The sequence below is a fragment of the Leishmania panamensis genome (assembly GCF_000755165.1).
Source record: "Leishmania panamensis strain MHOM/PA/94/PSC-1 chromosome 23 sequence".
Classification (NCBI taxonomy): domain Eukaryota; phylum Euglenozoa; class Kinetoplastea; order Trypanosomatida; family Trypanosomatidae; genus Leishmania; species Leishmania panamensis.
The window spans coordinates 367,223-391,329 of record NC_025869.1 but is presented as its reverse complement, the minus strand read 5'-3'; the positions used below and the strand labels follow the sequence as shown (position 1 = coordinate 391,329).

General features: G+C 57.4%; 6 protein-coding genes across 6 annotated transcripts, besides 3 other annotated features; all 6 read left to right on the top strand.

The window, feature by feature from the left end:
• Positions 1-935: 935 nt before the first annotated feature.
• On the top strand, positions 936-2,186 carry LPMP_230990 (hypothetical protein; the record flags this gene model as incomplete). Its single annotated transcript, XM_010700954.1, has 1 exon — positions 936-2,186. The coding sequence occupies one exon, from the start codon at positions 936-938 to the stop codon at positions 2,184-2,186; it is 1,251 nt and encodes a 416-aa protein (XP_010699256.1).
• A 1,686-nt stretch (positions 2,187-3,872) lies between these two features.
• Positions 3,873-4,041: a repeat region.
• Positions 4,042-8,272: 4,231 nt separating this feature from the next.
• On the top strand, positions 8,273-12,661 carry LPMP_230980 (Na/H antiporter-like protein; the record flags this gene model as incomplete). The annotated part of the gene is made up of 1 exon (XM_010700953.1): positions 8,273-12,661. One exon carries the CDS (start codon positions 8,273-8,275, stop codon positions 12,659-12,661), a length of 4,389 nt encoding a protein of 1,462 aa, XP_010699255.1.
• Positions 12,662-14,265: 1,604 nt separating this feature from the next.
• LPMP_230970 (hypothetical protein) lies at positions 14,266-15,666 on the top strand (the record flags this gene model as incomplete). The annotated part of the gene is made up of 1 exon (XM_010700952.1): positions 14,266-15,666. The coding sequence occupies one exon, from the start codon at positions 14,266-14,268 to the stop codon at positions 15,664-15,666; it is 1,401 nt and encodes a 466-aa protein (XP_010699254.1).
• Positions 15,667-16,138: 472 nt separating this feature from the next.
• Positions 16,139-16,276: a repeat region.
• Positions 16,277-16,924: 648 nt separating this feature from the next.
• LPMP_230960 (actin interacting protein-like protein) lies at positions 16,925-18,475 on the top strand (the record flags this gene model as incomplete). The annotated part of the gene is made up of 1 exon (XM_010700951.1): positions 16,925-18,475. The coding sequence occupies one exon, from the start codon at positions 16,925-16,927 to the stop codon at positions 18,473-18,475; it is 1,551 nt and encodes a 516-aa protein (XP_010699253.1).
• A 483-nt stretch (positions 18,476-18,958) lies between these two features.
• Positions 18,959-19,237: a repeat region.
• Positions 19,238-20,243: 1,006 nt separating this feature from the next.
• Positions 20,244-20,882, top strand: LPMP_230950 (hypothetical protein; the record flags this gene model as incomplete). The annotated part of the gene is made up of 1 exon (XM_010700950.1): positions 20,244-20,882. One exon carries the CDS (start codon positions 20,244-20,246, stop codon positions 20,880-20,882), a length of 639 nt encoding a protein of 212 aa, XP_010699252.1.
• A 2,571-nt stretch (positions 20,883-23,453) lies between these two features.
• Positions 23,454-23,729, top strand: LPMP_230940 (hypothetical protein; the record flags this gene model as incomplete). The annotated part of the gene is made up of 1 exon (XM_010700949.1): positions 23,454-23,729. One exon carries the CDS (start codon positions 23,454-23,456, stop codon positions 23,727-23,729), a length of 276 nt encoding a protein of 91 aa, XP_010699251.1.
• Positions 23,730-24,107: the final 378 nt, after the last annotated feature.

Here is a 24,107-nt window from a genome sequence, read left to right as displayed (position 1 = left end):
GTCCCCATCACACCGAGGGGCACGAACGAACGCGGCGCATCTTCACGAACCATCGTGTGCACCCCCTTCCCCCAAGGGAGCGAGCGAGCAAGGATCTCATTGCAGCGCTCGCATGCTTCAGTCGGCAGGCTTACCTTTAGCCGTGCTATGTGTGCGTGTGTGTTCGCGCGCTCTTTCCTTGGATTTCTTTGTTCGTCATGCCGTTACTCCATGCTGAGATCGGCGAGGGAAGTCTACGCCGTCACAGCTGCGTTCTTCTGGACGTATGCGATCAAGAGAAGGGAGCACAAGCAAAGCAAAGCCAACCAAGTCAACGATGTCTCTGCCTGTGCTCGGTGACACCCAACAGACTCTCCTTCTTGCGCTTTCCATTGCGCTGCCTTTTCTTCCCTCCTTCCTCTACTCGCACACGTTTTGTTCTCTTGGTCTCTCTCCAGTCCTTCTCCTTCCCACCCCCTTCTCATACTCACATACCACAGCATTCGCCTCGACGCGCTGCACGCATCGACCCTCCATTCTCTGAGTCTCTGACCCCCCCCCACACACACACCAAAATTCCTTTTTTCTTTTGCTCACTCACTTCTCCTACATTAGTGGTGATCGATTATGTTTCTCACTGCTTCCTAACTGCCTCCTCCTACCTCTTCATCCCACTCTCACAGGCGCACACACAATGCTACAGTCTGAGCACCCTTTGATAAGCGTCTGCATCTAACTCTTGTGGTACTTCACGTCCCCCTCTCTCCCTCCCTCGCTCCCTCCTTTTCTCCTTCTTCGTGGCCTATCGTTGCCCCACCAAGACACCCACGCCAACAGTTCCACTTAGGCGGAGTGTGTGTGTGTGTAAAGCACCATACACGCCCCCAGACAAGAAGCTTCCTCACAAACCTACGCTGCCTGAAGGGGAGGAAACAATTTACCTTCGCATCGAAAAGATGCCCACTGCAGGGGTTTTCAAGCGCTTTTACTCGCGTACAGCGCTGCTGCTGCTGCTGCTGTCGCCGCTTACCATAATCTTTTTCCCTTCGAGTCCCCCAGGCGTCACGTATGCTTACACTGTGCAACCACCAGCGATGGAGACGCCACCGAGCGGTTCGATGCTCTTCTGGACAGAGATGCTGAACCTTATGGCGACTACCCCAACGAAGAACAATGCCACGGTGAAGGTATTGTCGCCGAACTTGCCGAGCAAACAGCACTCGGATGCTGAGGTGAACACTGGCATCACCTCTGCTGAGGTGTCCGCCATGCTTCTCAAGTACCCGCACTTGGTGCTGCCAGACGGCTTGACTTCAACGGCGGTGGCGACAAAGATGGATAGCGCCTACTCATTTAACAGGAAAACTACGGTAAGGCGCTTCGGCAGCCAGCCGCCACTGGGGAACGGGAGGGAGCTTCGTCCCAGGTCGATGCAGTTGATCACCGCGCTCTTTCACAACACTGGTGCTGGTGAAGCAGGCGCAGACATTTTCATTGCCAACGCCACATACATGGTGCAACTTCTGCTCTCTGGCGAGCCGGCGAAGTGGACCATCTCTCTCTCCACGAGCAGCAGCGTCATTTTGTCTTTGATCGTTCAGGCGATCGCGGTGTTGACTAGCTCACGCACCAAGGTCTGCACCCCTATGGTAGATTCCATGGTAGTGCTGCAGGCGGATCCACAACGGAAGGTGATCGGTGATGGCAATGGCGGTCTTCTCGTAGACGTTTCGGTGAACTGTGGCGTCACTAGCGTGATGACTAGCCGTCTCCTTGACATAGTCGAGTACAACAGTATGCTGCTCTTTCTCAACACAGCGAACATCACTCTCGCATTCCAGAACAGTTCTCGCTCGTTGTCGACGGTTGAGGTGACCGCAACGGCGATCCGCACTACAGGAAACGCGGCTATCTGTGACAAGGCATGTCAGGGCATGATTGCCATGGCCTGCGTCTTGGTGACCCTGATCGCTATTTCGGTCACCATCACCCTGACTGCCGTCTGCTGCCCGTGCTTCTGTTTACATGTCTATGACGGGAACTCAGCCAAGAAGTCCACCACATGCGAGTCCCCAACCTACAACACCTCTGACACAAATGCGGCAGAGGAGTGCAATGTGCGGCAGGGCATCGAGGTAAGAAGCCGCGAGGGCTCCTCGCATGCACCCATGAGTACATCCGAAGAAGAGAGGGGTCAGGCCGAATAAATGGGCTGGTAGGCAAGCTCAAGTTAGCAGGAGATGCGCTCATTCACTTAACGGCCTTCCCCTCGGCACATGGGGAAGGTGAAGCGAGCGCAAGGAAGAGAAACAAAAGGGGACAGCAGCTTTGTTCGAGAGAGGTGATGAAGGATGGAGTCAATGAGATGCGCCATATGACATGATAACACTCACTCACCTATCGGCAGATGCGTGGCGCGCCAACACGCCTTCCACCGTACGCGGACGCGAGGCGATCGGAGAGAGGCAAGTAGGGAAACATGCCGCGGCTCTAACGGGAGCAAGGGGTGCTCTCGGGTCATGCTGTCCCTCCAGTACATCTCGCGTTATCTTGTCGCCCTTACCTTTTCATGCGGCGTACCTTTTGGGGTTTATCTTGCCTGCAGCTCTTCTCTACGCAGCAGTGCATGCGCCTCTTATGAGCGGGCGTCTCTCTCTCTCTCTCTCTATTGTGTGCGTTTTTTTTTTTCTACTCACTCTTTTTTTTTTTGGTCTCTGGCTGTGAGTATTCCCGTTGGTCGACCTGCTAGGTGCGGGCTGTACTTCTCCCCCCCCCCCCCCCCAATCCCCTTCCTCCCTTCCCGTAGTTTGTGCGCATTCCATAACTCCTTTCTCTCCCCAGTCCTTGTCGTTTGTAGCGCTCCCACAGACCCACCGATGTGCAGGCAACTGCCCTCTCTCCCTTGTCCTCTTTCTTCCGGTCTTTCGTTCTCTGACTTCGGAGTGCGGCTTGCGTAGCTGTGTGACTGTTGCACCACTGTTTCACCGTACGCACTCCTTCACGTGTAACATAGAGGCTCAACCGAGAGAGGGAGAGGGAGGAGAACGGACTAGCGATGCAGATGGGCAGGGATCGGGCAAGGAGGAGGCGGCGGACATGTACACGCGGATGAGTAGGCAGGTGTGCTTGTGTGTGCATCCTGGGCACACCCCCGTTCTTTTCATTGGCGCGTCCTCCCTGCGCTTCTTTTCTTTTTCTTTCCCTCCCTCCCTCTCTTATGCATTTTTGTCTTGTTTGTTTCTTTGGCCGCTGCCCGTGCCTTCGGTGCTGACATCTGCAAGGCGACCACACCTCTGCCCATTCTCACATAGAGGCGACACGGACACGCCCAATAAAAGGCGAGAAAGATAGACGTCTCCATAACTGAGCAGGCGGTGCGCACTAATGGGACTCGTCCGCCAACAATGGAGAGGTGGTATCAGTACGTGTGTGTCTGTGTGTGTGTGTGTGTGGGTGTCGCTTCTCTATTCTACTTCGCGGGCACGTCGTCGGCTGTCTTTAACCCTCTTCCTTTCACCGCTGTAGGCAGCATCTTACACTCGTGCGCACTGTGTCACTCGCATCAGCACGGTAGACCACTGTAGCTTGAGGGCGCACCCGCATGCGTGTTGACACGCAGGGGCAGGAGAGAGAGAGAGAGATGGTTGAGGTATCGCAGCCAAAAGGACAAGAGCGGCGCGCAAAACGCACGGCGTACCCACCGAAGAGCGTCGAAGGGAGTGAGGGTCGTGAGCACGAAAAAAGAGGAAAGGGGAGAATCTACAGACTTGAGCAGGTGATGGTAGCGCTCACTCGACCTGCGGCGACCTTTAGACCCAAGCAGGTACAAGTTCCTACACACACACACAATACACACCCAGAGACAAGTACGATCCCCACAAGAGAACTTTTCCTTCAGCAGATCGATTCTCCGCCGTCCAGCGCATGACGTCCGGCGCTCCGCACTTGACCCCGGCCCGTCGCAGGCCCACCGGCGTGGCGCGCAGCAGCGCTCGACACACGCCTTACAGCAGTGTGCGCCGCCGCAGTCGTCGGAGCACCGCCTCTGCCGCGAACGTTATCTTTTTTTTTCTGTGTGTGTGTGTTTTCCTGCCTTGTAGGCATGCGTTTGATTGTGGGAAGTCCGTCTCTCTCTTGAGGGAGGGGAGTTTGCCTGGTGGTGCATTTCTTCGACTTTGGTCTCACGTATTCTTGAGATCTGCTGATTTTGGGTTTCTCTCGTGTTTTTCTCTCTTCGTTGCTCTGACTGTACTCTTTTCGATCTCTACTTCGCTTCTTGGACCCTTCGACACACACGTCCGCACGCGCGGGTATGGAGCTCCCTATCCAAAGTGTCTGTCTTTCCCACCAGACCCTCCCCACGCTGCGCATAATTCCCCCTAGTCTTCTTTCCGTTTCCTTCCCCTCGATGATGCTCTCCGACATTGCTCTCTCCCCTCTCGATACGCATGACTGGGCTGTGTGCGCATTTTTGGCGCTTCTCGGCGTGCGTGTATGCGTGTTGTGTACCCTCGTGGCGCTTCTTTTCCCTTTTCCCTTCTGTTCTGATGCCTCTTCTTTGTTTCCCCTTTTTGTGTTCTGCGTGTTTCATGCTCCTCATAGTTTTGTCTTCTTTTCTTTGGCGCTTTCCTCTTTACCTTTGTCTACTTTACATTGCTGCTTTGCCCCTCCACTCTCCACTGCAGGTGTACCTCCTCCGCCGTTACACCCGCTCACTGTCCTCCCCTGGTCCCCATCCCGCCCGCCCGCCTTCTCTTTCTCCTTGAGCAGATTGCTAACATGGCTGTGGATGGGCCACACATGTGTCGCTGCAGGTAAGTACACCGACATGTGACACGGCACCCTTTTCTTTGTTTGCCTTTTCTCGTTTTCTGTTGAAGAGGGTTAGGCGCGTGCTGACGTGTGTGCATGGTGCCTCGGAAGAAACCTCAAGAGGGAGCAGCACCAGGGAAGCTACAGCACACGTGGGGGCACGGGGAGGTGCTCAGCACTAACGCGCTCGAATCCCCCTCCCCCTCGCAGGAAGAAAAGAGAGAATACATTCAAAAGAGGTGAGTGGGGAGGTGATGCACACAGCCACACACGCACACACACTCGGATTCCCACAAAATACGCCAAACGCCTACATCCTCAGAGACCCCTTCCCAGGCGAAGGCGGAGGCCTGCTGGAGTTTCGCTTTGTGTTTGTTTTGCACATTGTTGGTTTGGTCTTGGATGTGTCCTCTCTCTCTCTCTCTTCTTCTTCCTCGCTTTGTCCAGCCTATCTTTCATGTCCTCTCTTTGTTTCTCTGTTGGTGCCCGAGAGGTGTTTTTGTTTTCCCCGTCTTCACGAAGACGCGCACGGGCGAACATACCTGCATGTAACGGCGTCTTGCGTGTTGATTGTGAATGCTTGTCTATGGTTCTACGCGTATTGGCACGCGAGCGAGTGAGAGGATGGATGTGTTGTGTGCCCTCCCCCATCCCCACGATGGGGCAAAAACATCGAGGTCGAAACGATGCCAACACGCCAGCGACAGTGCGGGGAGGGGAGTCAGTGCAGCGGCACCCACGACGTGTGGGGATGACAGAAATGAGGGGAGAGGGAGGGAGGGAGTGAGGGAGAGGCAGGGCAAGCCCCAGTCACGAGCCTGCCCTAACCCACAATGCAGAAAAAAAAAGGACGGATGGCCCCCCCCCCCACTCACCCCCCACTCACCCCCCGCACCGAAGAGTTGTATTTTCACCAGATTGAACAAGTGAAGCGTATCTGTGGCACTGCAGGAGACTCGCTTGTGTGGTGATGCTCCACCTCTTTTCTTCGTGTCTTCGTCTCTTGTTTTCCTAACGTACTTGTACTCCAGCGACGCACTCAGATTTCCGTTGTGTATGAGGAAGAGAACGGCTGTGTATGTTCAGCATTCTTAGGCGCACGCATGCCCACACACCATACCTGCCCCTCACCCCACCTCCCCTCGGCTGGCATACGCTCGCGCTCAGGTGGAAGCAGAAAAACAAACGTTCATTGCAGACAGCGGTGGAGAGAATACCCGTTGGGCGTATGCCCGCACTCCATAGCGAACGCAAGATGGTGCGTGTCGCATGAGAGCAGAGGTTTAGCTTGCCTCTGGCAAGAGGCTTCGCGTTGTGGACGCCACGATAGGGAGGCCCGCACTTGCTCAGAGGTTTAGGACTGCATGGGCCGATTTGCGGGTAACAAATGCCCTTCCGTGGACATCAAGCGCTCGCTGATGACCTTGTCCTTCCGCTATCCTGGCACCATTTTGCATGCCCCTCCTTGGTGACCTGGTGACGCAGAAGAGGGTCGTTGGCGCCTTGTGATGGGTATGGGCGGGTGTGTGAGCCCCATTTCCCCGACGACGGGGCAATGCATGCAGTGCGCTTCGGCTTCTTTGTTTTCTACCCATGTGCATGTGCCTGGGTACATGCGTCTGTGTCACTCTCGCTTGTCCCTCCCTATGATGCGCACTGTCTTATTCTTCCCTCTCTTCTCAACACTCTTCTTGTGTCTTTTCCCTTGCCCATGCGCACGTGTGAAACCCTCCGACGTGCGCATCCTCACGTATGCTCGTCAACCCTCCTGGGTATACTTCTTGCACTTCTATGTGCGTATGTTGTGATGGCGTTGTCTACGGCGCATTCTACTACCCTCTTACCAGCTCGCAGCAGTCCACTCGAGCCTTTCTCGCGTATCTGGACGTGCTATAGCCCAAGGAAGGTCATACGCACGAACTTGTGCACACTGACGCAGCTCCATTTCTACGAGTAGCCAAGGGCTTCTCTCTATCTCCTCGCTCCTTTCTCTCTCTCTCTCTCTCTGTGGACTTGCGTGCGGTGTTGGGCGTTTTCTTTGCCGTGTATCATCGACGCCTTTGTTGTTGCTGTGGTCATTAGGAGGGGCATACGCGCGCGCGCGTGTAGGTATGTGAGGTGCCAGTTGTGCTAGTCATTTTGTTTGATCTTAACGCCCCTTCCCGCACGCACGTCACCCCCGCAAACCCAATCGAGGAAGGCTACCCCGATACCGACACCGTCCGACACAGACACCCACGCACTCACAAACCCATACACGGTCTCTCTTGCTGCATCTCTCTCCTTTTATCTTTCGCATAAGAAGTCACTGGCCAAGGGGGAAAGCACAAGATAAAAGACAAGATAAAAGGGCGCCCCTACAGTTTCTCTCCGAGCGCATTACACTCTAGTCGAAGACTTCCTAATCCCTCCATCGATACCCTCACCCCACCCCTTCACTCATAAGCGCCCTTTTTTACGTGCTCAACAGGAAGAGAGACGTGTAGAATTGCCCCAATAGCTGACAACGCACCATCGTCAATCAAATCCAAGATAGAGAGAGAGGAAGGGCGAGAGGACGCGGTAGTAGCGAAGAGAAGCGTCATATCAAAGCCCCGGCTTTCCCCTTTTCGCTCGGTCGTGCCCCTCCATTTTTTCTTATTACCGCTTTTCTCTTGCTTTCATCTCTGGTGAGTTTTCCGCTTTTCCGCCGACCTCCCCCCCACGCTCGTTTTCATCACATTCCGCAGGGACACCAGCCACGTACGCAGACACACACCGCGTCTCTTGCTCTTCCCTTCTGTTTTGTTTTTATTTCTTCTTGTGTGCGAGTGGCTCGGGCAGGAAGCCACGGTTGCCTTTTGTGCTTGTTATCGTTCTGACTCTTTCACTCCCGCTCCTCGCACCGGAGCTGTGCGCTCTGGCCTCCACGCCCCCCCCCCTCCCACCATTCCTTTCTTTTTTCCTTTTTTTTCCTTTTCCTTTTCGTCTGTGCTTCATGCTGGCGCGTATCGACGTCTCCTCATCTCCGTAAAATTTTCTTTGCTTTAGGTTTGGTCGCTCTCTCTCTCTCTCTCGCTCTCTCTCTCTGAATGCGCGTGTTCGCTTGCGACATCTCGTGACTCTTCCCGTCTTTAGCTGCGCACCTCCACCCCTCTTCCCCCACTTTTGAGTGCGAATTCATCTTTCCCACCGTTGTCATTGCGTGGGCATATCTTCATTTTCACGTAGTCTAGGGCCCACGTGAGGGAGAGAGAGAGAGAGGAGAGGGCCGCTTGTTTCTTGGGCCAGTCGTCTCTCTTGTGCCTTCGCTCGTGCGCCTCCCTCTCTTCCTGCGTGTGTGCGTGCGCCTGTGTAGAGGAGGGCGTTGCGTGGGCGTTTTCATTTTGGTGCCCTGCGCTCCTGTTTTCTCCCTCAGCGTGCGTCTTCCATCTCTCCTTGATTTCCGCCTCTAGGCGTGTAACCCACGCAGACACGGCGTCCGCATCGGCCTGTGGGTAGGATGGCACGCACGACCGCGCTACTCGGCGCTTCCGCCAGTAAAGTGGGCACGGAGGACAGCACATTCCGCAACGCCGAGTCGCTTGAGAGTTTGTCCGTGGCCATTTTGTTTGTTACAATGCTTATCGTTCTCGGCGGCACCTTCTTCATGACTCACAAACACCGAATCCCGCTGCCATACACGGTGGTGCTGTTCCTGTATGGGATCGTGGTGGGCGCGGTGGCTCGCTGGCTGTATTCTGACGTCTCGGAGGCTCTCGGCTTCATCCCACCCGAGCTGCTCTTTTACATTTTCCTGCCAGTGCTTATATTTGAGGGTAGCTATGCAATGAACATTCATGCTCTGCGCCGTGTCTTTCCGCAGGTTGTGCTGCTCGCCACCTTTGGCCTTCTCCTCAATACGGCACTGATGGCGTTACCGGTAAAGTGGTGCTTCCAGGCTTGGTCATGGTACACGGCACTGCTGCTGGGCTCCCTGCTTTCTGCTACCGACCCTGTCGCGGTCGTTGCGCTTCTGAAGGAGTTAGGGGTGGACAAGTGCATGACGGCCCTGGTGGACGGCGAGGCTGTCATGAACGACGGTACGGCAATCATCCTCTTCACTCTTCTCCTCCCCGCGGCGCGCGTCGGCTCCATGGTCATCTCTGTAGGCGCCGTCGTGGTGCAGTGCATCTGGCTGGCGTTGTTACCCATTGCACTCGGACCGCTCTTCGGTTTCCTCCAGTCCTTCTGGTTGCGCCGCACCAGCGACGGCCTCACCAAGGCGTGCATCACCGTGTCTGTAACCTATGTGTCGTACTACATCGCTGCATATCTGCTGGGCACGAGTGGCGTTCTGACGCTTTTCTTCCAGGGCATCTTTCTGAGTTACTACTGCCCTTCCCTTTTCCCTGGGCGTGAGGGCAACATTATCTCCTCGGCTTGGGAGTTCCTGGTCCACCTTGGCAACACGGTTCTCTTCTCCCTCGTCGGCATCATCCTGGTCGCGGATGTGCTGCCCACCGTGAAGCCGTCGGATATATTTGTTCTCGTTGGGCTGTACCTTGCAATGGTGTTGTCGCGCCTCCTGATGCTGGAGATGCTCTCGCCGGTGCTGAACATGTTCTCCTACAAGTTTGGTCAGAAGCAGATTGTGCTCATGGTACACGCCGGGCTGCGCGGGGGCGTTGCTGCAACGCTAGCCCTCGTCGTGAAGCAGGAGGACCTCAAGGAGGGGGTGGACATCTTGAAGGTCACGTCTGGGATTGTGCTACTGACGTTGCTCGTCAATGCCTCCACGTCGGCCAGCGTTGTGGAGGTGCTCGGGTTCAAGAGGAAGCCGATGTACTTCATCATGAAGATGGAGTACGCGATGGAGCTCCTGCGCAGCTCACGGGAGCACGCGCTGGAGGCCCTGAAAGGCGACCCCAAGTACCGGAATACAAGCTGGATGCAGGTGGAGAAGTTTGTGCGGCACCACACCCGCAACCCGTTTCACAGTGTGGGCGTGAGGGCAGAGGAGGACGAGGAGAAGACGGTCAACCGAATAATGATGTCGGCCTTTAAGACGGTGCTCTGGTGTCAGAGGGACACGGACGTCATCACGGAAACGGTCGTCGTGCAACTGGGCGTGGCCATCGACACACTCATCGACAGGGGTGAGCTGCTGGATGTGCACCAGATGTACTGGTACCACCGCCACCGTGACTCCAACAGTGGCGAGGAAGAGCGGATGGCTGCGGTTCAGGTCTCACCGCTGCGGGAACGGCACCAGTCGTCCATTGGGCCAAGCCCACGCAACCGCTTCTCGATACAGCAGCAGCAGCAACAGCAGCAGCAGTCCGGCACAACGCAGGTGTGGCGCACGCGACCCGCCACGGACGTGACGGTGAAGGGTGCAGCTGTGTCCGTGTCAGAGAATTCAGAGGAAATGCAGAGCCGCGCCTCGGACACAGCAACTGTGATGGGGACGAACCAGCTCAGGAGTGAGTCCGACATTGGGGCAAGTGGCAGCGGCGACCGCAGCAGCTTAACGATTGACGTGACGAGCCTGCCACCACACCACCTCGGCGACGGCGGCACAGCCGATGAGGACGAGGAAAGGGCGCAGACAAATCGGATGGTTATCAATCTCATGCGTCGCCTACTGCCCACCTGGGTCGTGCTCTTGGAGCGCTTCCTCTTCAGCCCCGGCTACTTCGCAACAGCGCACCGCCGTGCGCAGGAAAACGCTTTCGTGGCACTACTCGCCGTCGTCAAGTGTCTGACTTCCATCTCGCCGCTCAAGTTTAAGTTCATTCGATCGGAGGCGCAGGTGCAGCGAGTTGAGCGGTGGATGACGACGCAGCTTACGGCGTCGAACCGCGCCATCCGCTTCTTCTATGCGAACTTCCCAGAGGCAACCAACAACGTGGCAAGCCGCCGCGCTGTCATCTCGGTCGCCAACGCACTGGATGAAACTGTGCGCAAGCTGAGCACCGAACACGGCTTCGGAACACGAGCGACGGAGGTGCTGGGGGAAATGTTGGCGCACATGAGGTCACACACACCGTCTACATGGGAGAGCAACGCTTCGCAGGAGAGCAACCTCGTGCTGCGCGCCGTCGCAGCGACGACCCTCGGCAAGGGGCTACGTAGTGTGGAGATCAAGGCAATCAGTTCCATGGGGCTCGTCCGCAAGTTTCGCGAGGGTGACATCATCACGTTGCCTGACAACGCATTCCTAGTCGTCGTCTTTGGGAGCCTGCGTGCTCTCTACGGGCAGTGGACGACGCTCGCCGAGCATGAGCAGATGGAGGGGTTCGGCGATACGGTCGGCCTCGAGGCCCTCATATTGCCGCAGGAGTTCCGTGTGGACCAGCAGCGGCGCTGGCGCGTCATCTCGACTGACTCTACAGCGCTGTTCATTTCTTTCAACACCATCAAGCCGTTCCTGACGGAGCGCTCCTTGCGCGCGGTCAAGGCGCTGTGGCGCGCGGCGGCGGCGGAGGTTTTGATGCCCTTCTTGTCGCGTATTGTGACGGTGCCGGACAACGAGGCGCGGATCAAACGGGAGCACTTGATGGAGCTCATCATGGCTGGCAGGCCCCTCATCGGTCCTCGCGACTGCGACCTGGAGGTCTGTGAAACCAACTTCCACTTGTATTTCTACCTCCGCGGGTCTGACAAGTCGGGACTGTTCAACTGCCACACCCCTCCGTGCTACCTCTCCATCTTCTACGCACATCAGCTACGCTGGGTTGACGCCGACGCGGTGCTCTACGCCGTCCCGATGAGGGTTGGGGACCGCGGTTACGTGCCGTGGCCCACGACCGCCTCGACGGCTGGTGCGATTTCCACATCGCCTAGCGCGTCTGGTGAGGATGAACGAGAAGACGAAGAAAGTAGCGTTGCGGAGGTAGAGGGGGCTGAGGGCATGGAGGCCTCTGCCTGCGGAGGTTCACCACCCCTGCGGCCTTCCATGAACCGGCCGACGACTGCCGCCCCTCTGTCCGCGTCTCTGCTGCCGCCCAGTAGTGAGCCGTGCGAAAGTCCGTGTGATGATGGAGTGGGGCAAAACTTCCGCAACGTCCCGCTGACGTGCCCTGCCGCCCCGCTTGGCGAGAACAGTGTCGCTACCCACGCTGGCGCGACGAACATCATCAACAGCGTGCTGCTCGGCTGCGCTCCCGAGGACCCCGATGGGCTGGGCCTAAACGCGTCGAACAGCATTTTTGGCGACCTGCTGGACCATGTCATCTCCCCAACGGCGACGTACCGCAGCTTCGACCTTTTCCCAGGCTCGTCATCGACGCCGGAGCGCCCCCCCCACGCGCCCGGGTCGCTCGCCCTGCGCGACCCCACCATTAGCATTTTCTACTCTCCCGAGAGCTTTGTAACGCTCGTCCCTTTTGTAAATCAAATGTTCGTCCACTACGCTTCCACCATGGAGCACCTTTGCATCGCCACGCTGCGCTACCTTCGGTTTCCGACCGACCCTTTCCACGCGCGCCACGCTGAGGCCATAGGTAGCCAGACTGTGGAGTTCTTGCTGAACTTCTGTGTGGAGATATCGATGCTGAAGCGGACGTGCCGCATCGTGAGTAAGCACCACCACGAAGACACCGGCGTTCTGAGTCCGTTCCACGTGAACAGCGACACGGACTCGGCGTTTCAGGCGCGTGTGTGCGCGTGGGCGCGTAGCCACCGCCTGAACGGCAAGTTTCACTTGAAGGCAATGGTGACGGAGATGAACCAATACGCGAACCGACGCTTCCCCGACTACGTGGCGGTACTACGACGCATGGTAAATCTGGAACCAGGACTGAAAGAGGTGGAGACAGCCGAAGGTATGAACTCACTGTGTTGCTGTATTGCAAGAAGCAGCAAAGATGATGCCATGAGGGTGAAGAGCCTCGACGGTGCCGTGTAGCGTGATGGCAGTGGAGGAGAGAGTGAGGAAGGCGAGAGGGAATACTCGGGGCCGTGGTCGGTCCGTGGCTGTGTGAGCGTGTGTGCACTTTGCTGGCGAAGAGAAGAGGGAGACTACATACAACGCGAGCGAAGCCCTTAGTGAGAAAAGAGGAGCTCAATATGAAGCAGCAGCATAGTGGGATATGCATCAGACGTCTGTGCCATGGCGGTTGTCGTGTATCCCCTGTGCTCATGCGCCGGTGTGACTGCCTCTTCCCTTCTTCCTCACACGTGCGTCTCACCCCCTCCTCTCTGCGCATGATGGCCCCAGTGGTCCCTTCTATTTATATTCCCCCCCTCCTCTCTGCGAGTGTCTGCTGTGTGTGTGTGTGTGTGGAAGTCGGAGAGGAGAGTGGTGCGGCAGTACCTTTTCTGCCTCCTTTGCGCTTTCTCGTTCTTATCCGCCATGCCTCTTGTGTCTCGTTGCGGGCTCTCACTTCTCGGCTTGGCTTAGTTCTTCCTCGGCGCGCGGCGACACAAAATAACGAGTGTGTGCGTGTGCGTCTGCAGGTGGGCTGTTGTAAACGCGAAGTCTGTGCCGCAATGGGAGGAGAGAGGCAAAAGGGAGAGGACGGATGTGAGAAAGACGTGCTGATGATTGGAATTCGCTGTGCTCCTGTGTGTGTCGTACCCATGTCATATCGGACTCTCTTTCTCTCGCGGAAGATGCACTCGCCGCTGTGCCACCTCCGCTTCACCTGTGTGTGTGTGTATACCCATACAGGGGTCGACGGATGTGCGAGGGCGGATTTGCTCAGTGTCGTAAACACTTCGTAACAACAGACAGCAGAAGATAGACATCAATGCCCAGCGACAAGAGAGTTTAGTCGCACCCCGCTCCCCTTTTTAGTTTAGCCCACGTACGAGGCAAAGAGAGCGTGTGAGAGGTGTTTAGGTGGGTAAGTGGGCCTTGGGCGCTGCTGCCGCCGCTCGTTGCTGTTGGCTGCTGTTTTCGTTTTCCTCTCTTCCGCTCTCTCCCTCCCTCTCTGCGTCGTTCTCCTTCACCCTCTCCCTCTTTTTCTGATGTCGCTGCCCAAGTTTGGCGCCATCCACATCAAAGTGTCAAGACGAGGAAGAAGCGCAGGCGGTGGGCACTGCAAAGGCTCGAAGGGAGGGGACAAGCGAGAAAGAAGGTGCAGCGATCAATGAGGGAGCGCACCAGCGCGCTGGTGCGCTCCCTCAGCACACGCACACACAACCTCGTTCATGCGTTTCTCATCTTCGCTTTCGTTGGCGCCTATAGATGAAGGGGAGCGAGTGGGTGAAGAAGTTCTCAGCACCATCTTCCGCAGTGGCGCACCTCTTTCTCCCTATAGTCCAGCTCCGTATTGATTTTATGTCTGCAAGGCTGAGACTGCCATTTTCTACTCTCCCGCTTGCTCTCTGGCCGCTGTTCGCTTTCTTAGCTGTACGTCTCCAGAGTCGGGTCGTTCTCCCCTTTCCTTCACACGCATTTTTTTCAGCAGGTGGCGCTCTTCCATTTCTCGAGCGCACCGAATTCTCATCGTCCGCATCTCCTCATCATCGCTCTCTTGCCTCCATACCCTCCCGCCCTGTGCCACGATGGACCCCTCCGTGAAGGCCGCGAGTGAGCTGAATGCCATCTTTGACCGTCTCGGGGTTCTGTGTGAGGTTTGCGTGACAAGCGCGGAGGGCAAGCATGTGAAGGCGACCGAAAGCCTGAAAGAGGGCTTTGCGCTGGTGGAGGAACTGCCTATTGTGTCGTGGCCGTCGCCCTCGCTGCTGACGCTGTCCACTCCTTTCTGTTTTCAATGCCTCCGTCTTAGCAGCCACCAACCCTCGACTGCCATGTCCGACTCGGAATTGCTGCCTTCTACGTCCTGCTCATCATTGACGTCTGCTGTTGGTGCTGCTAGGGTTCCCCAGTCGTGGTCGCGGTGCGCTCACTGTGCGTCCTACTTCTGCTCTTCCGAGTGTCAGCAGGCCAGCTCACGCGTGCATCGCCTGCTGTGCTCCAGTCTGCCTGTGGTGCGGGAGGGCCACGGTGGCAGCGGTGGGCGAAGTGGTGCAGAGGATGTCATGGTGACGGCGCCTGGGTCCTTCTCTTCTGCCACCACCTCGCTCACCTCGTCCCCGACATCGTCTGAGATAACCCTGGAGGCTCTCGCCCGCTGTGTCGCCTGGATCGCCCACCGGCTTTCCTATGCCATTGAACAGCAGCAGATAACGCATGAAATGCTCCAGGCGGATTACGTTTTCCAGCAGCAGCAGCAACAGCAGGCGGGCGGTTCTGCCACTGGCGCCGTCTGGTCTACTGTCTCCCTAAACTATCAACTCTTCACGCAGGTTGTCACGCCGTTCAGTCGACTTGTTAGCCCGCCGAACAACGTGGAGTTCGACAGTGCGCCACTCTCCTCCTGGATGGCGAAGCTGCGCGTCTTGTTGGCCGAGCGGTGTGTCGAGGAGCTACTCATTGCCAGCGGTACGTCGTTGTCCGCTGTTGAGCGGCATACGCTGGCGTTCAACGAGCACCAGGCGGTGCCAGCGCCAGCTCTACTGTGGGCAGAGGCGCTTGTGCAGGTACTCCTCAGCTTTGACACACTCCGTACCTTGGTTGGTCAGATGGTGCTGAACGCTCATGCCATCAACGACTACGTGCTGTTGCCCGTTGGAGCTCCGTCGCCTAGTGCGTTCGACTGGGTCTTGAAGGGTGCCGGCCTCTACTCTCTGCTTGCGTGCTTCAATCATTCCTGCGTACCGAATGCCGCCGTCAGCAATGTGGATGGCACGCACGAGATTGTCCTCAAGACAACGCGGCCCATCCAGGCTGGCGAGCCGCTGACGATCACCTACATTCCTCTAAGTGCCGGTGCCATGTCCCGCGCAGAGCGGCAGCGGCAGCTGAGGAACTACTTCTTCACTTGCCACTGCCCGCGATGCACTAAGGAGGCGGGGGCGGCGGGGGATATCGCTGCGGTGACGGGAAGCAGCAATGTCGTGTAGACATCTGCGTCATCCATTGCAGCGAAATAGAGAGAGACTCTCTGCCCCCCCCCCCTGTCTCCCTCCTTCCGAGTTTCCTAGCAGCGCCTTCAGCGTAACTGTAATTCATCGCTCGTCTGCGTGTTCTCAGTTGTGTGCATGTGCGTGTGTTCCCTTAGCCCCTTTTTGCCGACGCTTAACCTCGCCGAAAGTGATGTGGTTCGCATGTAGCGAAACAAGCACAGAGAGAAAATGGAGGCTCTCCCAGAAAAGTTGCGAGGGAGAGACCACTTGAACGTCACACCCGGGGACATCCACACCCACGTGGCAAAACCTTCCGCCTCCCCTCAGCGCGCTCTCATGTAGTGATATGGTTCCACGGACAGGCGCGCGTGCGCACGGTTGTGTGTGTGTGTAGGGGGGGGGGTGTAGGAGGCAGAGGCGCGCTTTTTTCTTTATCGTGTCGTTCAGCTGCGAAAAAACCGCTAATGTCTCTGCCGAATTGTCGACACCATTCGTGGTGCGCAGGCGCCAGCATCCTCACGACTGCACATCTCTTCAGCGCTGCATCAGTCCCAGACCTCTCTGACGGTACCAAGAGTGCCTGCAGCCGTATCCGAGGGTAGGCTGCTGCGGGCCGCTTGACTTCCTCACAAAGTTGATGTAAGGCCATGAGATAGCGCGGTGAGGTGGCCGACCATTATCAGGTGAGGTGTGTGTGTGTGTGTGCTTGGGGAACGAAGAAAACGCGCCCTCGTGTATAACGAGGAAAAAGAAACATATCGCACATGCAGGATTGCTCAGTGTTCTCGGGCGCCGCTCTCCTCCCCTCATTTGGTGCGCGGGGGTGTCGACTCTCTTCTCCATCCCCCTTATTTCACTGATTCTTCTCTGTCCGCCGACTTATCCCATGCGCACCCCCCCCCCCACACACACCAACCTATGTACCTACCGACCTCCTCCCTCTCTCTTTCTCTCTCTGAGTGGGTGCCTGTGTATCACCATCTCGGACAACTTGCACTCCTCATTGTCTCTCTCTCTCTGCCCCTTTCCTCGCCATCTCGCCTCACCTTCCCTTCCTTCACCCCCTTTCCATTGACGAGCGCTAGCTGTCGGGTACGCGTCGATGTGCCTTCAGGAGAAGGAGAGACCCCCAACACAGGCATCGCAGTTCTTCAGTGTTTTTCCCTCGGGTCGAGCGCAGCGCAAATCCTCTCATTTTTTTTTTCCACAATTCCTCCTTATTTTCGTGCCACACGCACGCACTTCACACGCACGAATGGGCCTCACACCCGTTGAAAGGGCGGCGCATTACGCGGCGCGCAGCCCGCACTTTGCCAAGGTTACGTCGAAGCACTTGGCCTACTTCCAAAGCGTGTTGAGCAAGCCCTGCAGCACCTCGCAGCGCAAGGGAAATATGTTGACAGACACGGAGGCGGTCGCGCCATTTAATGTGGACTGGATGGGCCAAGTTCAAGGCGCCACCCCGGCTGTGCTGATGCCCACCTGCACCACTCACGTCAGCGAGATCCTCAAGTACTGCCAAGCAGAGAAGCTGGCGGTGGTGCCACAGAGCGGCAATACGGGCCTTGTCTACGGCTCTGGGCCGGTGCATGATGAGTTGGTGCTTAGCACACGTCTGATGAACGCAGCGCCGGTAGTGTCCAAGAACACAATGTCAGTGGTGGCGGAGTCTGGCGTTGTTCTTCAGCAATGTCAGGAGGCGTGCGCTGAGGAAGGGCTGCTCTTCCCACTCATGATGGGCTCGAAGGGAAGCGCGATGATTGGCGGCAACGTTAGCACCAACGCCGGCGGCATTCATTTTGCGCGATACGGCTCCATGCACTCGAACGTACTCGGCGTTGAGTTGGTAACGGCTAAGGGAGACGTGCTGAATATGATGTCGACGCTGCGCAAGGACAACGCCGGCTACGATCTGAAGCACCTGTTTATTGGCAGCGAAGGCACTCTGGGTGTGGTGATCCGCACCGCCATCAAGTTGTACCCGCAGCCCACGTCGAAGCAGTTGGCCATGTTCCGCCTGAAGGACTTCGAGTCTGTGCTGGAGCTCTACCACCTGGCAAACAGTCACCTTGCCGAGTGCTTATCAGCATTCGAGGTGATGGATGGGGAGTCGATAGCGACAAGCCCGGCGAAGGATGTGCCGTACGAGCGCACGTGCAAGAATGACGTGTTCCGCCTCGGCAAGGACTTCGCTGCAGCTTACTTCTGCGCGCTCGTGGAGACGAATGGTGGCAACGAGGAGCATGACTTTGACAAGCTCTCCAGATTTGCTGAGGCGGCGCAGGCGAGGCTTGGCGACAAGCTGAGCGGCGGTGGCCAGTACGAGCCCATTCTCTCGCAATCTGCTGCTCAGTCGGAGCAGCTGTGGGCGCTGCGTGAGGGTGTCCCTGTACACCTGGCGAGCCACGGACTCATCTACAAGTACGACGTGTCATTCCCGATCGATAAGTTCTACAGCATCGTCGAGCACACGCGCGAGATTCTTTACAGGCAGTGCAAGATGAACCCCGACGAGGTGATCGTTGTAGGCTACGGGCATTTTGGTGACGGCAACGTGCATTTGAACGTGGTTGACCTGACACGCACGCACGGCGATCAGCTTGATGCGGCACTGTACCCGGCTGTGTACAAATACTGCGCCGCCCACGGCGGCAGCATCTCAGCTGAGCATGGCGTGGGTCTGCAGAAGCGCGATTACCTCCATCTTTCCCGCACCAAAGAGGCGATCCAACTCATGGTGGACCTCAAGACGGTGATGGACCCGAACGGTATCTTGAACCCGTACAAGGTGTTACCCCTGGAGTAGGGGAAGGGGAGGAGGGGAGATGAGTAGGGCGCGGATTGTTGTAGCAAATAAGAGAAGAGAAACCGATGCTGTGTTTGCTGTTACTGCGGCATTGTCAATTTCTTCTCACTCTCCGTACACGGTGGTGTGGCTTTGTGGGCGTCTAGTTGTTGTTCCAGCTGGTCGCCTCCTCTCCGCTGCCGTCTCTGGAAACGTCTTTTTTTTCTTTTCTCTCCTTTCGTTCGCTCATTCGCCTATTTTGCTTCTCCAGTCCGGCTGCCTTAGCACGCAGCCGCATCTCCCTCACTCTCCCATCTGTGGCTACGAAACCCACCAGCCAGCATGGCGGCATCGAGTTCATTACGTGTCTACACGTGTGTGTAGGTCCTCATTCGACTTGCAAGCTGCCTCTCTTTGGTGCTTCATCCTGTCCGCCGCTTGCGCTCTTTTTCCCCCTTCCGTCTCTTGTCGGCTCTGTATGACAGGAGGTGCATGCCTCCGTGCGTGTGGCGTCCAGGGCCCTGCACCCCCCGCGCTGTGTGTGGAGGGGAGGGCCTGCGCAGCCCCAAGGGAGGCACCGCGTGGCGGCCGGCGCGGTGGGTGCGGCTGTGAGGTGACCTGCGAGTCCGGGGTAGGTCGAGTTCGCGGCAGGGGCGGTGCGCACTGCTGTAAGGCGTGTGTCGGGCGCTGCTGCGCGCCACGCCGGTGGGCCTGCGACGGGCCGGGGTCGAGTGCGGAGCGCCGGACGTCATGCGCTGGACGGCGGAGAATCGATCTGCTGAAGGAAAAGTTCTCTTGTGGGGGTCGTACCTGTCTCTGTGTAGAGTATTGGTTTGCACGATGGAGGGCCACTGGCGAAGGGGGAAGAGACGCGGGGCAGGCTTTCTGCTTATATATGTGTTATTGCCAGGAGAAGACAGGAAAGAACAGCAGGGGAGAGAAAGGAAATGGCTCAGGAACGAGGCGACACTCTGAGGTGGGTAAAGGGCGAGACGCATCGATTGTCTCTGGAGCACCTTCCAGCTAATGGTGGTCGTTTGCCTTTTTTCCTTTGCCTTCCTCTCTGCGTGCTTGTGCGTTGTAGGAGGAGGGGAACGAGGGTTGTATTGGCATGTACCTCTGCAACCACTGCCTCTCTCTGCATGGTGGGTGGATTGGAGGGTGGGGTGGGGTGGAGACGGCGCGAACGGCTCTGTCGAGTCCACCTCTCCTGTACGGGGACTGCCTTGCACCGGATGGACTTACTCTGTCGCTGTGCACTTTTTCCTTCCTGTGCCTCATTTGCGGGTCGCTTTCTCCGTTCTCTGCCGTGCGTACTCGCACACACACACACACACGTTATCGAAGCGGACAAAACGGAGGCAGAGAAAGAGAGATGCGTTGCCACGGTGCTTCGCCAACGCCGTCGTCGCCGTCGTCGGTGTTGCGGCGCTTGTCACACACTGGCATTGCGCATTCCCCGTTTATCAAGTCTACCCCATTGCGACTCTTCGGTCTTGTGCCTCCGCTGAGTCAGCTCCAGGACTTTGGCGGGCGTGGTGGCACTGGATCGCCGACCTCCGCAGGTGCGGTAAGATGCCTCGTGCGTGCCGCGTCATCGCGATCTGCGCCGCCATCTCCAGAAGAGATCACCTCCACCTGTGACGGTGCAGCAGATTTGAAACAACACCAGGTACCTTCGTCTTCCCCCTGCTCGTCAGTACAGTCCGCACAGTTGCCGCTCAAAGTGTCTGGCAGTGCAGCGGTGGGCATCCCTTCCTCTGCCGCCGCTTTTGCACCCACAGCGACGATGGCGAGAGGCACGCGCGGCGCTGATCACCAGCCTGACCCAAGCTCTAGCCGCCAGAGGCCTTCAGTCGCCTCGGTCTGCAAAAGTAAGCATGGGCCACGTAGCAACCTGAAGATCAAGAAGAAGGCGCCCTGGGGTGCACAGCAGCTGCGCGACTCGTGGAGCGAGGATGCCATGTCGAAGCGAGATCGTGACAGCATGGATGAGCGGATTCACCGCGAGTACCGCTACCACCCCGACGAGTTCCGCCGCCACTACATACGCTACACTGCAATGCTCACCATTCCGTGCATTATGTTTGGCATGTCCATCACATACTACTACGAGACGGGCCGGCCGTTCTGGCATGCCGACCCGCAACACCTGCTGAACCTCTTGCGTGCGATGGACACCTCGCCTCGCAGCAAATTGTACGCGTACAGGCTGGCTGACACACATGACTTGCCAGCTCACGTGCTGAAGCACAAGTCCGAGAACATGGAGAAACGCGAGTATGAGGAGCGCGTATTTCGGTTAACGCACTCAGCCTTTGAACGACCTAGCAGGGACGCCTTGCGGCTGATGGAGCTGGAGGAGCGGCTAAAGACAAATGAAAGAGCGTCTGAGGTGGCGGTGCCGGAGGAGTTAGAGGCGACGTAAAACATGAAACGAGTGAAGTCAATCCGGCTCGCGACAGTCTTATAGCCCACCTTTGCTATATTCGTGCTGCAGTCGATATTGTTTTGGCCTAGTTGGTCTGACGCTCCGTGATGGTGCACTCGCTTGCACGCTTGATTTTTTTTTTTTCCACAGTAGTGGTGGTGGGGTGCGGAAAAGCGAAAAGATGGAGCGAGTCGAAGTGGAAGGAGGCCCATGCACCTCACTTCCCTTCCACCTGTGTTGTATGTGGCATACCTGCCAGCGTGCTCTCACGAATTCTCGAGGTGGCGTGCGTTGGCGCTCTTTTGGTGACTCAGCTGGCGTGCGCGTGATCGTGTGCGGGGTAACGACTCGGTTTTGTTGGCCCTCTCTCTTACGAGTATACACAAGTACGGCGGGGGCAGTCCCTGCCGCATCTTTCTAGCTGTACGGGGCCTAAGGAGCACTGCGCGACGCCATTCTGTCACTCCACTTTATGAGTATCTCCAGATGCTTCTCTCCACAATTCTCATCTCCTTTCTCTGTTCTCTTTCGTGCACGTTGAAGCTCTTGCTGAGGTGCATATGTGCATTCCGCGTGTGGCAGTGTCTTCCAGCGTAAGCACACGTAGCACTCTACGAAACTGCCTTGCCGTGAACCTTGTTGCACGTCACTGCACGCAGGCTCTCACCGTCCGACAGCCCCACTCCCTACACATGGACAGTAGCTGCTCGTTGCAGTCCTCTCCGTCTCCCTTTTTTTTCTTCTCCCCCAATTCGTATACGTGGATATCAGCATGAGCACAGATGGCAGCGCCGGCTCCCCCCTCCCCCGCTATGCTGTCGCCGGCCTGTATGGAGCGCAGTGTTATACTCAACTACAGCTCGAAACAGGAGGCGAGTTGGCACGCTGTGGCAGGACGCCACCTCTCTCCCGGTGAACTCGTGCTCACCGCGGCGCCGTATGGCTCGTCATGAACCCAAGCTACTGCCCCATCGACCTCTATCTTTCCTCAAACGCCACCACGAAACCCAATGCGGCAACGGCTGCCTCAAATGCGAACCGGAGCGGCAGGACTGCGAAGAAGACAAGAGGGCGTGGCGGCGGCAATCGTACAGGCGGCCCAGCCAAGGTATTGCCAGCGGACGAACTCACATCTGCATTGCACTATACTCACGCGTCTGAAAGACGATGACAATGTGCAGGGCGCGATGCTGTTGACATCCACCTCTCGCTGGTACACCACCATGCCAACCTGATGCTCCGTGCGCTTTCAAGAGATCCCTGTGGACCGGTGGCTGTGCAACTGTGGCGGTCTAGCGGAGCTGGCAATGACCATAACTCAAGAACAAGAGGAACTTGACCGAAGTATCAGGGTCACTGAAAGGCGAGCCACTGGGGTTGGTGACGCTAACAGAGAGGGCAAGAGCGGCGACGACGGGTCTAGTGACGACGACGAGGCCTCCCCAACTGCCACAGCGGCCTTCCGCAAGCTAAAGAAGCTGTCGAAGTTTTCTGAGACCCGCAAGGATGGCGTGGTAAAGCTAGAGAAGCGTTTACTAGAAAAATGACTTGCGCTGAGGGAGGAGCTCCTCTTCAAGCGGTGACTACAGCGCTGTCGTCACGTTGGGCAAGGGCTGCCGGAGGTGAGCCACGAAGGGTGGGAGGTGCCAACATCGTCCTCGTCGTATGCGGCAAGAGTGGAGTGTAGCGAGGCGGCCATGTCTGGCTGCACCAGCTGTGGGATACTGTACTACTGCTCCAAGACGTGCTGGCGCGCTCATCTTGACGTGCACGAGCAGGGCGGCGAATGTGCCTTGCTGCGTGGCTTGTACCCTTGGCTCATGGCTGAGTACTACACAATGGGTGTGGGCAGCTGCTCGGCAAGCGCCGGCGACGGGGGCTGTGGTGGCGCTTGCAGCACTGTTGTGATGCCAGGCGATGAAGCGCTGTACTGGGCACAGTCGACAGGTGAACCTCGAATGCTCGAGTTCCAGTCACTTCTCTTCAGCGCCATTGTGGTGGCACATATGCGCCGTGCCGGGCACCAGACACACTGCGCTGCTGCAGCTGATGATGCCACAGCTCCTGTAGTGGCAGCCCTCTGCTGCCAAGTGTGGTTCAGCTTTGACAGAAGTTGAAGCGAAAGCCAGCGCCTCGGACGAGGAATGTGCGCATGTAATCTGTGGCAGAGGCTTGTCAGGCCGAACAGAACAGCGCATCTTCAGACATGCGAGTGGCAACCTCTACGTCAAGGGCGGTGGACTCCGTGGTCATTCCCAAGGAGCTGTGATCGATTGGGGAGTTCCGTGCCAAAGCAGGTCTGGCAGGTACGGTGGAGGTGCTCGACACCGACACTGAGCTGCGACGCATCGCTCGTGAAGTCTCGGAGCGGAGAGACGACTCGGCGGCTGTAGGGAAGCCGGATTGCTCCAGTGATGTTCCGACTTCTGACCTGCGTGCGGTCCGGGCACCAAATGCAGCGCTGAGGCGCCAGCTCCGCGCAGCTCCGCCCCCAGTAGAGGTGGTGCCGGTGACGGCCTTCTTCCGCAACTTAATGCACGAACCCCGTGGTATGCGGCCTTTGCTCAGATGGAGACAAACCCGTCCGTCAGCTCAAAGCAGCACCGCAACACATACCAGCGCTACTACCGTGCCTTCGCAAAGCGGGTGCGACCGGCGCTTCAGCAGCTTTTGCTTCAGCAGAGAGTCATTGGTCTCGGCACCCGTGGTGGCGACGGCGGCGTGGGCGCAGCATCGCGGCTGTCGGGGCACCGTGGAGAGGACACTAGCGACGTGCTGCAGGTGTCAGAGGTGTACTTTCAGCGACTGTGCGAGGTTGCTCAGTGCAACAGCCTTGGGGTCTAGGACTCACAGGACCACTGCATTGGCTTTGGCATGGGCCCAGAGGCATCATACTTGAACCACTCCTGCGTGCTGAACTTGTGCCGCGTCATGCACCATTGGAATCGCATCGCTGCTTTCTATTCATTGCGCGCTATCGCGCGATAAGAGCTGCTGACGGTCCTGCTACACCTGATGTGGGGCAGCCGAACAGTGCCGAGAGAGGCGCTGGAAGTTGCTCCGAACTTACTGCTTCTTCTTCTGCGCATATATACATGTGTGCGTGTGTGTGTGTGCGTGTGTGTGTGTGCGTGTGATGCAACGTAAAAGGCGGGAGGAGCCGCAGATGATGGCTATCGTAGACGCAGGCAATCGTAATGGCGTCAGCGGCTTGCGCTTCAG